Below are 16,101 nucleotides of genomic sequence, written 5' to 3' on the forward strand. Positions count from 1 at the left end.
AAACCTCCCTTGTTGCAGTTTAAGCCCATTGCTTTTTGTCCTACCATCAGAGGCCAAGGAGAACAATTTTTCTCCCTCCTCATGACACCCTTTTAGCTACTGGGACCTCTCCTGATCTCCACAAGTTTTCAAAGATAATGGCCAAAGGCTCTGTAATGACATTTGCCAACTCCTTCAGTACCCTCAGATCCATTAAATCTGGACCCATGGATTTATGTATGTCTAACTTTTCTAAATGGTTTGTAACCTGTTCTTTCTCCACCGACGGCTACCCACCTCCTTCCCATACTGTGTTGCCTAGTGCAGAAGTCTGGACCTTGACCTTGTCTGTGAAGACAGAGGCAAAAAAAGCATTGAGTACTTCAGCGTTTCCCACCTCAACAGTAGGTCACCTCCCTCATCTAGCTCGGGGACAAAGGCAGCAGGAGCCAGCTCCCTCTGAGCACCGGCTCCCAAGGAGCTGCCTTCCCGACTTCATGTGAATTTTTCAGCGGGTGCACCTTTACCAAGATAAACTAATTTGAATATCCCTAGTAGCAACCCAATTCTGAACCACAGCCTCCAGAGATCAACTGCTTTGGGTGCCCAAAAGTAAATGAAACTGAGTTCAAGTGGCTTATTTTAGAAACTTACACTAGGACTTTTTCAGGTTTACCTGAGCTGCCTGCAGCTGAATCACTGCCATCTGCTCGCAGCAGGAAGGAGCCCCATTTGTGGTGCAGCAGGGGACACTCCCAACACAGGTGCTCTGCTCTAGGCAACCCAAGTTTCATTTTTTCCCTTGGCAGGCTACCAAAGCAGCATGAGAGAATTTGCTACACTTATCTTCTGCACACCTGCAATGCCCACCAATCCCATCTCCATGGAAACTGTACTCCAGTTCATCACTATAGCGTAGTTGAACATGCTCTTTAGTATAAGGCACTCAAATGGTGTTAAACTTTAATTTGCTGTTGAAGATTAAGATTCAAAATAAAGGCGAGTAAAAGAGTTTGGAAACATTAGGTTATTACAGTAACCCTTCTCCACATAAGATGGAAACTATAGCCTATAATTAATAAGTTACTGTCCAATCCAAGAAAGTATTACTTACCCAATGGTTAAACCTTCCTGTGCTTGTCTAGCACAGAAAGATGAGATCTACTTTTCATGACACACCCCTGTTGACAGAGCAGTCTGTCCTATCATGGATTCTTTGGCCATTTTTTCTGCTCTTACACAGTCATAAACTATTGTCCGTTAGCTCAAGGAGTCCAGCTATTCAGAGTTTCCTGAAGGTCATTTTTCCTTGAGTATGTTAAAGGTTGCATCTTCCCCAGGCACTAAATGTAAGCTGGCTTTAGGGATGCTCAGTGTTATGTTCCTTGTATCACCTCTCCGACTCCTGTCCTCGGGTGATTGGTTTTACTCCTAACAAACAGATTTAGAACGTAACATATACATTCCATAACTCTCAAACTTCTTCCTGTACAGACATCTCAGAATAACCATGACAATCAGCTAGTTCTTACCTTTCAGCAAAGATTACACACAACTCCTATCACGTAACTGGATTTTAAAGGGAGCAGCCAGATCATTGCTGCACCCACAGGGTGGGGAAGTGTTTGCCCCAAAGACTGTACAAAGGGGGCTGTGTGAGGTTCTCCTTAACAACCCTACTCTCATTCTTTTCTTTCTTTTAGTAATAAATCTTTAGATTTGAAATTCTAAAGGATTGGCCCAATGTACTCTTGTGGGTAAGATCCAAAGTGTAAATTGACCGGGTATTTGTGGCTGGTTCTTTGGGACTGGAAAGACCCGTTCGGGGTAGGTGAAATTGGATTCTGTGAACCCTCACCTGTGTGCAGGACCAGGGCTGATTGTGGCACAGGGAGAGCTAGGCTGTCAAGAGTGCTTTTGCTTGTGAGGCTTTCAGCAGCTGAAGCACTTGGTGTGACTGGTTTGTGGCCTATTTAGGAAGGGCCTCTAGTCAGGGGCTGTAAGGCGCCCTGTTTTTGAGCAGTTCGCCCTGAGCGGATGCCTTCAGCGGTGCCCAGACCTGACCTGGTCTGTCACAACCCCCTTCAGGGTACTATCAAGGAAAAGATAGGACACAGATATAATAGATCCCTCAGGACATGCTTATACATGTCTGTGTCACGTGCATCACGTTTTTGGAAGATTTCTCCCCTTACATGTGAGACAGGTTAGTGTTATTCTGAACAGGGTCGGGAGTATAGCAGGGGTGGACAATAATTTTGGATGGGGAGCCACTCTAAGAATTTGTAAAGTGGTCAAGGACTGCATTCTTCCATGATATTAATGGAGGAGGTACAGGGTCTGGGATGGAGGTTGGGTGCAGAAGGAGCTTGGGATAAGAGAGGGAATTAAGTGAAGGAGGCAGTTATGACCTGGGGCACTGGACTGGGGTGGTGGGGGTTGGATTGTGACCTAGGGCAAGGAATTGGGGTGCAGGGATTTGGGTTGTGAGCATAGGGCGGGGGAGGGGGGGACTGTGATCTGGGGTAGCGGACTGGGGTGCCGGATCTGAAAAGGGATATGGGTACAGGAGAAGTCAGAGGATTTGGGTATGTGGGAGGGACTTGGGTGCTAGAGGTAGGTTCTGCCAGACTTACTAGCCAGCAGTGGATCCTGAATATGCTGCCCTTCCCTGCCCCCGCCTGCAGCCATGTGCTCTGGAACCCCTTGTGCTTATTAAAACAGGCAGCTCCCATTGGCCAGTTTCTGGCCAGAAACTGGCCAATGGGATTGTGCTGGGGGCAGAAGCAACTCCTAAAGCTTCCCCACTCCCCTCTGGACTTTGTTTTTAAAAAGAAACTACCCCATAGCTGCATTTCTGAGTGGCGTCTGGGTGGGGCGAGGCAAGCAGAGAGCCTGCCTGGGTTCCCTGCGGCATCCACAGGCCAGATCTGGTGGCTTGGCATGTCGGATCCAGCCCATGGGCCATATTTTGCCCATGCCTGATCTATGGATATGCTTTGAAAACCATCCACATCTCAAAGATTTGGTACGTGAAGATAGAAACACTTTCCCAGGTGTGAGTTAGTACGTTAGATTTTACTGTTGTGAAAAATAAATATTCGAAGAGGGTACATGCAACAGTGCTACTTCCTGCAAAATTAGGACCACAGTGCGGTATCTTATCTTATCATGGTAACTAGGACATTATTCCATAAAGAGTCCTACTGCAGTTAATGGACTACTTATGGATAAGGATGCAAGGTGCTTTATACTTTGAATAATATTATCTGATTATTGGCCCTAAATAAGTTAACATACGTACGTGAGGTGAAGAAAAAAATATTGTAGAGGTCTACAGCAACTCATACATAAAATAATTATTTAAATCATTGTTGTTATTATATGTGTACATCAACGTCAAAGGAAGACTCACTAGCTAGCATTCTTTTTATCTTAAATCTTTTCTGAAACAAGCTTCAGAGATTGTACACATGACTATATTTGGCCAATTTAAATTAGTTGAAACTGACAGCATTTTTCTACCCTCTTTCCCACTAAAGACATGATGATAGGAGAGCAGCATAAAAGAGTAAGTTCTGTAGTTTTCAACTGTTTCTATGGGTCTTCTGTAGAGATTTTAACACATATTTGTGTTGTTTTATGTTGGACTCTGTTACATGTTACCTTCACAACTGCACTCTGCTTGAAAGATAAGCTCTTTGGCTGAATTTTATTACGCATTACAATGTAAGGCATGCTACTGACACTACATGAAGTTTATATAAATATTTTAAACAAATCACTGTTAACACTTAAGTTACTTGTATCCATGCTGCTTGGTAGAATGAGGATCTATTTTTCTGGGTCCTCTTCCTTTTTCTTGTGATGTGATCAGAAGAGGTTTTTAGTCAGAGGCTGGAGGTTTGTACCAGTGATTCCATTTAGCGCCTCAAGAATTTGTTTTTCCTTTTGATACATCTATGAGAGTGGTGGGCAAAAAAATCAGTAAGTATGCTCATTTTCCCTTCATGTACAAAATTTATCATTTTAAGCATTAGACACTAAAGTGCTGTTCTAATCTGAAAAATAAAGACTACATAAAAATGGCAAATTTTTGCTCAACGGATCTGCTCATCTGTGAATTAAAAGTCGTATCAGATGTGTTATGGACAAAAGTAACTATGGTGCTAATACAGTTAAGATAGTACAAAAACCGGATTCTCTTCATGCAACTGGATTGCATCGATGTCATGTAGGACATAATTTCACTGGCAGAAAATAAAGTACTGCTTATGACCGAGTGAGAGAGCCCAACTTAATAAGTCTCCAGTGCTGGCGGGTAGGAAACCATGTCTTTTCTTGACCTCTACCCAGACAGCTGATACAGAATCAGTGAGACACAGTAAATGTAGAATGGATAAACATTTATGGGATTGGGTTTTTAGACTATCCTTACACAGACCCTTTCAGTCAAGGATTTCAAACCTCGTCTAGTGCTCAGACCTTCCAGATATACAGTACCCTTTTGCACTGCTGACTGTCCGTAGCTCCCACTGATTGCACTCACATCTAGCTGTGATTCATTAAGAAAACTGGAGATATGCTTGCAGGCATGCTACTTGTGCCTATGATCTTATCACGTCTCTCAAACCAGGCTAGGTTGAGGTTGGTCAGTCATCATATGAAACCAAAGGAAACCCAGGCAGTCACAGCTGCTTCTGCTGCAACAGGCAATTGTTCCCTCTGAGTAAATATCGAACTAATCCCCAACCTGGAGTTAGGGCACTGGGCGGTTGGAGGACCCAATTTTCAGAAAAGAGGACTAGATGGTCGTTAAGCATCTCGAAAGGATTTTTCCACAAGAAAAATATTACTCCTGATGTTCTGGCAAGATTGCAATGTGGTTATATACACCTGCTTTTGGAGTTAGTGTACATATTTCAGTAGTAAGAAGAGGGAACTGGCCTACCTAGGTTCTGTTCTCCACTCTAAGTAGTCCTGTGTGGGAATGTGCACAAATAGTTAAAACTCTTTGTCTCAGTTTTTACATCTGAGAGAGGAGGATAACACCTTTGAGATGCTTTGATGGAAGGCTATATGTAATAGCACAGGACTGTTTTCTAAAATTCTATCTATTGTTTCAATTAGATATTTTTAAACCACGTCCTTTCCTAAAGTATTGTAGCCTTGCAGAGTTGATTACTGCCCCCACGGAGGCACAGTTTGTCTCCACAGTGAAAGCTGAAAGTGTTCATACTTACCCCTGTTTATGAACCTGTTCTAATTTTAAACATGTAGTTCTTGAAAGGCACTATTGCAACTTTGCACTATTACTTTCATGGTCTGAATGTGTGTATGATGAAGATCTGAATGTGTGTATGAATGACTGGCTGCAAAGTGCTCCTGAGAGCACCAGGATTACAAGGTTATACCATAATATGTATCAATAATCAGGAAAATGTCTCTGCTTTTACAAGAAGGTTTTGATTTGATATACCATCACTGATGTAATTTGGGCATTTTTAATATATCTATCTCAGCTTTGTCAAGGACACCCCTTTACCTGCTTCCACTCTGCTTCTGTGTTGTGCTGGTATCCCAGCAAATGGCATAGCCCATGAGCTGCAGTCACCTGTCCAAAGAAGCAAATGGATGTATTATTTTATAAATCTCTAAATATTTATTATACATGTGTGCATCACTACAGTATATAGGTGCTGTCTTGTAATATTTAGCATAGCTCTTCTCTAATAAAGTGTATCACTTTTACTAGACAGCACACCAAGATCAGTCATCTAAAGCACACAGAGTATTCCTGTAGCAAATGCACTAGTACTAAATAGGTAAAATAACTTCGACTCCTATGAGAGACCCGTATTTATGCATCCAATATTACATTAGTCCTTTTGCCAGTGTCACACTAGCAGTTGATGTTAAAATCACTAACCCCCAAGCTCCCTATCTTTTTTTAAAGTCACTGCTTTGCCAGACAGAGTCCTTTACTTCATAAACATAACCAAAATTCTTTGTCCTTGGATAATTTTACTCCTGAATTTAGCAAAAATTAATGATGTGCATGCAGAATTTCCTTTCCTTGACAGAAACTTCCTGCAATGCTGCTGTTTGCCACTAGAGGCTGCTGCAGCAGACAAAGCCCAACTCACATTTAGAGGCTTCAGGGGGTAGCCAGTTAATCTGTGCAGGAGCAGGTCTCTCCCTGACCAGGGCAGCTCCATGCACGGCAGCTCCCCTTTGCACTCAACTTCCATCCCAGACTCTGCATCTCCTCCATTAATATAATGTAAGAGTGTGGCCCTCAACCACTTCCCAAAATCTTGCAGTGGCTCCCCATAAAAAATTATTGCCCACCCCTGCTGTAGACTAATTCCCAGCCCTCAATGGAGCCAGGGTGAGTAAGTTTTCTTTTTGACTAAGTTCAGTGGACCTAATGATTATTGAGAAAAGTATTATTCTACCACTCAGTGTATCCTCCAAAGTTGTAACTGTGCTGAATATCAGACACACCCTAGCTGCATTTAAGAAAAAACTGCAGTTGGAAATGTCTTTTAGCATGACTTCATACTTTCTGGGTGTATATAAATTTAAATTCTTGAACATTATAGGTTTTTTATTCAGGACATTATAAAGATTCAGCTACAGAAAAATTTCCATAAACTGGCAAAACATCCCTCCCACTAGTGAACATTACCAGGGCTCGACAAACTATAAAATCTACTCACCCGTGGTGAGTAGATATCAGCCGCGCACCCCATTCATTCGCGGCATGCACATGCGCAATATGGCTCTTGCGCATGCGCAGTATGGGGCTGGCGAGCAGTTTTTGCCGTCATTTGTCAAGCCCTGAACATTACTATTATTTCAACCATGGTTCCTAAATCAAGTCTGTGATGAGAAATATGTATTACTAAGCAAACACTCACAGTAAGAATGTTGTTGTAATCCTCTCCATTTTCTTGGCACTGCTGATAGATATATTCTACTCCTAGGAATATGTCACCGAGATTATATTCATCTCGGAAACTAGGCTGCGGCAGCTCACCTGCTTTCAGATTCTGAAATACATAAGTCCTTCCAAAAGTTAACATGGGTGAGAAACTGGTTATATAGAGTACTTTTTATTCTTAAGGCAGTGGTTTCCAATATGGGATCTGTGAGGACACTGCATGGGATCCACAAAGTTTTTAAAAGTAAGGATTGGGCCAACCACAGTGGGCCTGATCCTTGCTTTTCTTTTCCTTTTTTCTCTTCCCCCCCACCCCCCACCCTAGAGCGCAAGGGGGCAGCAGCCATGCACACCAGGACGACTTGCTTTTCATCCCATTCTCCAGAAGCTAAGGGAGTGTGGGGAAAGTGCTTGCATGCTGTGCATGCCTCTCAAACCTGGCTGATGTGAGAGGCATGCCTGGGATGCAAGCACTTTCCCCTCGCTCTCTTAGCATCCAGGGAACAGGATCAAAAGCAAGCCATGTCCTCGCATGCATGGCTGCTGTCCCTCTCCTCCCCCTCCATGCTCTTGAAGTTCCATCCCGTATCCTCCCGAAGTTCCACCCTTGAGGAGCTGGCAGCTCCAGTGCTCCCTTTGGCCACAAGAGCCCCATACTCCATGGATGGGCAGGGGATAGAGGGGACAGGAGCTGAGGAAGCAGCATGTGTGAACAGCAGCCAATGGGACTCAAGAAGCTGTGCCCTGCAGTCTGCATGTCACTCAGCCCACCCTGAAGCTGACAAGCTGTGACTGCACTCTGGGGTCAGCATATAAACAGGTCAGTCACATTGTACCATTTTTCTCTCTTATTTGAATACGTCACCCCACTCTAAGCATTCAAAAGCTATTAGAGTGGCAGGAAGGGTTTGTTGGGCCCCTAGCAAAAATGGATGGTGGATCCAATAAAATTTTATTCAATAAAAATATTTGGCACCTCAAAGTTGTTACATTTCAATGTGGACATGCTGTATTATATCTCAATGCTACTATATTGGTTTTGATAACATGAACTATTATACATTCCAAATGATTATCAAGAAATGGAATAATAGAATCCTAGTATACTAGGACTGGAAGGGACCTCTAGAGGTCATCGAGTGCAGTCCCCTGCCCTGATGGCAGGACCCAGTACTGTCTAGACCAGTGGTTCTCAGCCATGGGCCATATGGATCCCCAGGAGCCACGCCCTACCTCTAGGGGGCCACATGGAAAAAACGGAACATTAGGTAAATTATGTACCTTTTTTTCCAACTAACAGCGGCTATGAGAGAGGCCGCAGAGGTAAACGAGGCTCAGAAGGGGGCCATGAGCAAAAAAAGTTGAGAAACACTGGTCTTAGACCATCCCTGATAGACATTTATCTAACCTACTCTTAAATATCTCCAGAGATGGAGATTCAACAACCTCCCGCAGCAATTTATTCCAGTGTTTAACCACCCTGACAGGAACTTTTTCTTAATGTCCAACCTAAACCTTCCTTGCTGCAGCTTAAGCCCATTGCTTCTTTTTCTATCCTCAGAAGCCAGGAAGAACAATTTTTCTTCCTCCTCCTTGTGACAACCTTTTAGATACCAGAAAACCGCTATCATGTCCCCTCTCAATCTTCTCTCTTCCAAACTAAACAAGCCCAATTCTTTCAGTCTTCCTTCATACGTCATGTTCTCTAGACCTTTAATCATTCTCGTTGCTCTTCTCTGGAACTTCTCCGATTTCTCCACATCTTCCTTGAAATGCAGTGCCTAGAACTGGTCACAATACTCCAACTGAGGCCTAATCAGCGCAGAGGAGAGCGGAGGAATGACTCTTTGTGTCTTCTTCACAACACATCTGTTAATGCATCCTAGAATTATGTTTGCTTATTTTGCAACAGGGTCATACTGTTGACTCATGTTTAGTTTGTGGTCCACTATAACCCCTTTCTGCCATATTCTTTCCTAGACAGTCACTTCCCATCCTTTATGTGTGAAACAGATTGTTTCTTCCTAAGAGGAGCACTTTGCATTTGTCCTTATTAAACTTCATCCTGTTTACCTCAGACCATTTCTCCAATTTGGCCAGATCATTCTGAATTATGACCCTAACCTCCAAAGCAGTTGCAACCCCTCCCAGCTTGGTATCATCTGCAAACTTATTAAGTGTACTCTCTATGCCGATATCTAAATGGTTGATGAAAATATTAAATGGAACTGGTCCCAAACAGACCTCTGCAGAACCCCACTTGTTATGCCTTTCCAGCAGGATTGTGAACTGTTAATAACTACTCTCTGAGAATGGTGATCCAACCAGTTATGCACCCACCTTATAGTATCCCCATCTAAGTTGTATTTGTCTAGTTTATTGATAAGAACATCATGCGAGACCGTATCAAATGCCTTACTAAAGTCTAAGTATACCAAATCCATCGCTTCTCCCTTATCCACAAGACTCCTTATCCTATCAAAGAAAGCTATCAGATTGGTTTGACATGATTTGTTCTTTACAAATCTATGCTGGCTGTTCCCTATCACCTTATTATCTTCCAGATGTTTGCAGATGATTTCCTTAATTCCTTGCTCCATTATCTTTCCTGGCACAGAAGTTAAACTGACTGGTCTGTAGTTTCCTGGGTTGTTCTTATTTCCCTTTTATAGATGGGCACTATATTTGCCCTTTTCCAGTCTTCTGGGAATCAATCCTGTCTTCCATAATTTTCCAAAAATGACAGTTAAAGGTTCAGACACCTCCTCTATCAGCTCCCTGAATATTGTAGGATGCATTTCATCAGGCCCAGGTGACTCAGACATCCTATCAGAATGTTTAATTCATAACTCCCATTTGCTTTTGCCCCCATGACCCACTTTTGAACAAAGCCCATCAGCTTGTGAGCAAACTCCACATATGTACACTCACTGAACATTTTAAAGCTTCTAAATTTCACCCGGTGAGATTCAGAGGTAACCCTGAACTGTTTAAGTGCATAGTCTTTAAACTGCCCATAGTCTAATGCTTCCTCCTCTCCCAGATCATTTAAATACCTCCTTACCTTGCCAGTCTGTCTTACCATCAGGTCAGGCATGCGCTGGTGTCACGTTACTGGAATTTGAGGGAAGCAGCCAGATCATGGCTGCACCCATAGGTGGGGATGCTGGCCCCAAAAATGATATAAAAGGGGGCCCTGTGGGGTGTTGAGTGGGAGCTGTTTGCTGATCCTGTGTATGCTATTTATGTGAGTGTATAATGTCTGTGTGTGTAGGTAGGAATCTGTAATCTGTGCGGAAGCTGAATATTTCTCTGAATGTGGTTGAGCATTGGGCAGAGCCTGGCCTATGGACATGCTAATTAGCGAGGCCCTGTTGGACAATGGCACTCGATGGGCCAAGGACATACCTAAAGCATGAGGGCGGAGACCTAAGAGCTGCCAGGAGAGAGAGGCTGAGGGCCAGGTAACCAGCTGCAGACAAGAAGAGGCCAGGAAGGAGGTATAAAGAGGCCATGTGGGGGATTCCTTTTTGTCTTCAGCTCAGCACTTCATCCCAGAGGCAGCATTGCAGGGATTGAAGAGCCCGAAGGACCTGTGGACCCATCCTGATTCTAGGATGCGCAACAAGAACTTTTAAACCAGAAGCGGTAACATCTCTGCTACAGCCTGCATCGAGAACTGGGAGATTCGGTGCATGTAATGTATTATTCCTTTAACAGCCTCTCTCTCAGGCTTTTCTTTCTTGTGATAATAAACCTTTAGTTGTTAGATGCTAAAGGATTGGCCCAGCGTGATTTGTGGGTAAGGTCCAAAGGGTAAATTGGCCAGGGATCTGTGGCTGGTTTCTTGGGACCGGACAGAACTTGTTCGGAGTAGATGGGATTGGGTGCTAGGACCCCCCACCTGTGTATGAGGCCCGGGGCCATCTGAGGCACGGATATTGCTGGGATGTCAGAGGGGTTTTGCTTGTGAGGCTTCAGGCAGGCTGCTGAAGCTCTTTGTGGGACTGGTTTATGGCCTGTTCAGAGAGGTCACCAGTCTGGGGGCTGTAAGGAGCCCCGGATTTGAGCAATTCGCCCTGAGCAGACGCCCTCAGCTGTGCCCAGACTCGGCCCGGTCTGTCACAGCTGGTCATCTGGGATCCGGTTCACATGGCCAAAAACTCCTCAATATCCTCATTATTGTTGTAGATGGGACAGATCCTTTCCCAACTCTTGTTCGAAAGTGGGGGTGAGCTTTCTGGTTGTAGTATCTTTTGTTGCTCTTCCAGTATTCGGAGTCGCTTGTAACTCTCCTCTGCCGCCAGCTCTTGCTTTCGCGTGCGTGGTCTGCCTCTTTTTCTTCCATTCGCCATGCATGGGCCACTCTCTCCTCTTCCGCTGATGCCTCCTTCTCCTTTCGACGTATCTCGGCCAGGGCCCTCTCATGTTCCAGCTCCATTTTCTTCAATGCCTGCTGCTTTCTAATTTCTTCTGCAACAGCATCCGTGGCATTGGGTGGGAGCCGCTCTATTGCCCGCTGGTCCTTCTGCAGTAGCAAGATGTCAGCTGCTGCTTAGTAGCTTTCTTCCTAAAGTCAATGCCTCTCTCTGAGCACAAATCCTTCAGAGCCTCTCTGTTCAGACTTTCATACCGTTGCTGACTCATTGCAGTTGCTCTTTAACCAACCAAACTCTTAACACCAAAAATCCACTTTAGACAGCGTGGGGTCCTGATCCAAAGCTCAGTTGACCAAGATCTGTGGATCCTGCCGACTACGCCACTGTGACGGACCGGGCTGGGTCTGAGCACAGGTGAGGGCATCAGCTCAGGGCCAATTGCTCAAATTCGGGGCTCCTTACAACCCCTGACTGGAGGTCCTTCCCAAAGAGAACACAAACCAGTCCCACAGAGCACTTCAGCTCATGAGCAAAACCCCTCTGACACCCCAGCTCTCTCCGTGCCCCAAACAGCGCTTGGCCTAACACACAGGTGAGGGGTTATAGGACCCAATCTCACCTTCCCCGAATGGGTTCTCCAGTCCCAAGAAACCAGCCACAGTTCCCAGATCAATTTATACTCTGGATCTTACCCACAAAATCATGCTGAGTCAACCCTTTAGAATCTAAAATATTATTATTAAAAGAAAGAAAAGCATGAGAGTAAGGTTGTTAAAGGATAATACATTACATGCAACGAATCACCCAGTTCTCGATACAGGCTCATAGCCAGGGCTCGCCAAGCGGTGGAGAGCCCTGCTCACCAGCTGCACAGTTCTGCAAGCTGCGCATGCGCAGATCGCGTGGCGTCGGCTATGCCGTCTTGTAATCTACTCGCCACGGGCAAGTAGATTACATGATTTGTCGAGCCCTGCTCACAGCAGAGATGTTATAACTGCTGGCTTAAAAGTCTTTGGTGTACATCCTAGTAAGGATGAGTTCACAGTTCTTTCTGGCTTGTGGTTCCCTGCAAGGCTGCCTCGTGGGTCGAGAGCTGAGCTGAAGACCAAGATGGAGGGTGCCACATGGCACTTATAACCCTCTCCTGGCATCTTCTTGGCTGCAGCAGGTCACCTCGTCCGTGGCCTATCCCTGTGTTCCATGCTGGTAGCCCTTAGGTATCAGTCACATTCCTGAGATGTGTATTTGCACCTAGAGATTCATTGTCTCCTTGCTAATTAGCATAGCCATAGGCTGAGATTTCCTTGCAGAGTACATGTTTATAACTCCACATACAGATATTATACAAGTACCTGAATAGCATACACAGGATCAGTAGAACACAAGCTTTCATGTAACATCTCACATGGCCCCCTTTGTATAGACTTTTGGGGCAAACACCTCTCCAGGGGGCAGCAGTTATCTAGCTGCTTCCCTTAAAATCCAGTAACATGACAGATGGGCACAGAACTTCTTAAGCAAAATGTATTTAAGTGTGAAAATACAAAATTGTGAGATGGAAATTCCGTGTCCACTGTGCTTGGAAACTGTTGCTTGGATGGGAATTTGAATGTGTCCCACTTTCCTAGGTTTCAGAGCCTCCACATAAACCACAACTTCAAAGCACCACCTTTAGGCTATGTCTACACTCACGGCTTCTTGTGCAAGAACTCTTGCTCAAGAAAACGTCCACACTGCCATGTGCGAGCTGTGCTTTTGCACAAGAGCACCCATGGCAGTGTGGACGCTTTCTTGCGTAAGAAAGCTCTGATGGCCATTTTAGCCATAGGGCTTCCTTGCGCAAGAAATCCCTGTTAAGCGTCCACACTGCCCTCTAGCGCAAGAGCTCCTGCGCAAGACGGCTTACACCTGTCAAAAAAGAGCATAGCTCTTGCTCAAGGAGCCCCCTCTTACCACGCCGTACTGTAAATTTACTTGCGCAAGAGGCAGCAGGCACTGTGGATGCTCTGCAGATTCTTGCGCAAGAACGGCCGTACTTGCGCAAGAAGCTGCGAGTGTAGACATAGACTTAAGAGTGTTAGCACAGGCTCTGCTAACCCATGTCTGTTAAATCTGACTGAAATACTACCTTTCACAGGCTGAGTAAAAACACCATCAGAGGCCAAATTTTGCTACAAACAAAAAAATCACCTTTACATCACCAAAACAGCACAAGTACTAAAAACTGTAACTAAATGTAGCAAAAAAGGAGAATTCTTTAGCTAATTATTGATTACTTAGAAAATCTTTTTTTCCACTACTAGGAAACACGGTGTGCAATTATATGGCTGTCTTGTCAGCAGAAATGAAAGGGGAGCCATAAGTGAACTTTAAATGTGGACATTGGTTGTAAAAGTTATATTTCCAAAGCCTTCTTTTCCTATACCTATTACCTGACACTAGCTGAATGGTAGCCTAGACCTTTTTCTTTCTAGAAGTCTTCCATAAGAGAGAGACAGAAAGAAACTGAGTTACCACCAACCAGTTACCTACTCATTACTTTGATATACAGGCAGTCCCCGAGTTACGTACAAGATAGGGACTGCAGGTTTGTTCTTAAGTTGAATCTGTATGTAAGTTGGAACTGGCGTCCAGATTCAGCCGCTGCTGAAACTGATCAGTTTCAACAGCGGCTGAATCTGAATGCCAGTTCTGACTTGCATACAGATTCAACTTAAGAACCCCAGGCGTCCCCAAGTCAGCTGCTGCTGAAACTGATCAGCGGCTGATTCCAAGAAGCCGGGGGCAGAGCAACTCTGCTTCGGGCTTCCTGTAGTCAGCCACTGGTCAGTTTCAGCAGCGGCTGACTTGGGGAAAGCCTGGGGCAGAGCAGCTGGGGTGCTGCTGGGTTGCTCCAGTAGCGCCTCTCCTCGGCGCTACTGGAGCAACCCAGCAGCACCCCAGCTGCTCTGCCCCCTGCGTCCTGATTCAGCCGCTACTGAAACTGACCAGCAGTGGCTGAATCAGGACACCTGGGGCAGAGCAGCTGGGGTGCTGCCAGGTTGGTCCAGTAGCGCCGAGGAGCGGCGCTGCGGGACCAACCCAGCAGCGCCCCAGCTGCTCTATCCCAGGCGTCGTGGGAGAAAAGCCTGGTCTGCTAGGGGGGAGAGGGCACTAGCTGCGCCCCAGCCCCCCCCCCACAGCAGACCAGGGAGACGCGGAGCAAAGCCACGGAGGACGCCCGCAGCGGGACAGCCCAGGCGTGCTGCGGACGTCCTCCGAGGCTTTGCTCCCCGTCTCCCTGGTCTGACCAGCAGACCAGGGAGATGGGGAGCAGCTTTTCTCGCCCCGGAGGACGCGGGCAGCGGGACCGCGGCTCATCTGGGCATCCCGCCGCTCCCATTCTCTGGGGTGAGAAAAGCCCCGTTCGTAACTGCGGATCCAACATAAGTCGGATCCACGTAACTCGGGGACTGCCTGTACTTAAATATAACTACAAAAATTAAAAAAAAGACAAAAAAAGCAGGAACATAAGAACCACCAGCGTGGTCAGACCAATGATCCATCTAACCAAGTATGCTGCCAATAGAGGTCAATGTCAGGTGCTTTAGAAAGAATGATGAGAACTATCAAACTACCCTTCCGCTGCTGTCACTCTCAGGTTCCCAGGAGTGATACTAGCTGCCTTATGGAAGTACAATTTCTGAACTGGACAACAGGCACGAGTATGTATAAACTAAGTCATGGCTTTGTTTTCATGCCTTTTATGAGGCCATGCAAGAAAGAACATAAAAAACTCTCTGAAAGCCCTAAAACACATCCCAGCTCATTATGAATTTCCCAAAACATCTAGGATACTCTGAAGCACCACTGTATCCTCATATATCACCACACAAGGCCATGATAGTGAAATATATTAAACTGCATCTGGATTTAATAAGAGTTATGGTGCATTATAGAAGAGCATGCAAAGAAGTCACTTGTATTATGCAAACCAAGCAAGTAGCTGCAGAAAGAAAGGGGGAAAATTTACCTCATAAAAGGGAAAGGATAGCACATCAGTGGGAACATTTTTTTGGCTGTAGGTGCTGTTGAGTAGTTGAATGTTTTTATTGTTGACACAGATAACAGCCAGATCAAACTGTTGCACATTCAAAATCTTCTGAAGGGTTTCTATACTTCTGCGAAGTGGGATGCGCCTGAGGGGTATGATTTTCTGCAGATTGCGAATGATTAAACTCATTTTACTGGAAGCTATTCAAAAGGTGGTTTGAGGGGGCCCTGCCACTTAATGTGAAATATTAGGCACTGATCGTAACTAACAATCCAGTAGCAGATACCAGACACTACTGTTGCTTGACGGTCCGGGCAAACGTAGATACACACATGACGGAGAGCAGCGGCACGGTAAGGTAAGGAACTTGTACACCCTAGCGCCAGTCCGCTGAAGCGTTCAACCCCCTGGCACCACTGCAAGCCGGGATCCCGACAGCGCGAGGAGCCCCGCCCCGCGTGCGCCCACTGACGGTCGTTACAGCCGGTAGCGCGCGCAGGCAGCTGTCGGGCCTCCCGGGGCGAGCTCCGCAAGGACGCTCGATGTTAACGCTGGAGCCTGAAACACCCTCTGGCGCGCGGCGGCGGCGGCGCCTCCCCTACCCGCTGCAAGCACGTGCGCGGGCCGCGTGAGGCCGGGGCCCGTCTGTCCGGGCGGCAGCTCTCGGCCGCGGAGGAGCCGGGGGCCGTTACAAAGCGCTACATGGCGGGCTGGACGCTCGTGCCGCTGCCGCTCGCCCCGCGCGCTGTGACCGGAAAGGGACG

General features: G+C 45.9%; 1 protein-coding gene across 1 annotated transcript; it reads right to left on the minus strand.

Annotated features, from left to right (window-relative positions):
- Positions 1–3,672: 3,672 nt before the first annotated feature.
- YBEY (ybeY metalloendoribonuclease) lies at positions 3,673–16,089 on the minus strand. Its single transcript, XM_006113335.2, has 4 exons — positions 15,317–16,089; positions 6,903–7,034; positions 5,525–5,593; positions 3,673–3,939 (listed from the first exon to the last, which is right to left on the minus strand). Exons 1-4 carry the CDS (start codon positions 15,524–15,526, stop codon positions 3,853–3,855), a joined length of 498 nt encoding a protein of 165 aa, XP_006113397.1. The 5' UTR covers positions 15,527–16,089; the 3' UTR covers positions 3,673–3,852.
- Between the last annotated feature and the right edge of the window lie 12 nt (positions 16,090–16,101).

Source organism: Pelodiscus sinensis, chromosome 7, assembly GCF_049634645.1.
Source record: "Pelodiscus sinensis isolate JC-2024 chromosome 7, ASM4963464v1, whole genome shotgun sequence".
Lineage (NCBI taxonomy): Eukaryota > Metazoa > Chordata > Testudines > Trionychidae > Pelodiscus > Pelodiscus sinensis.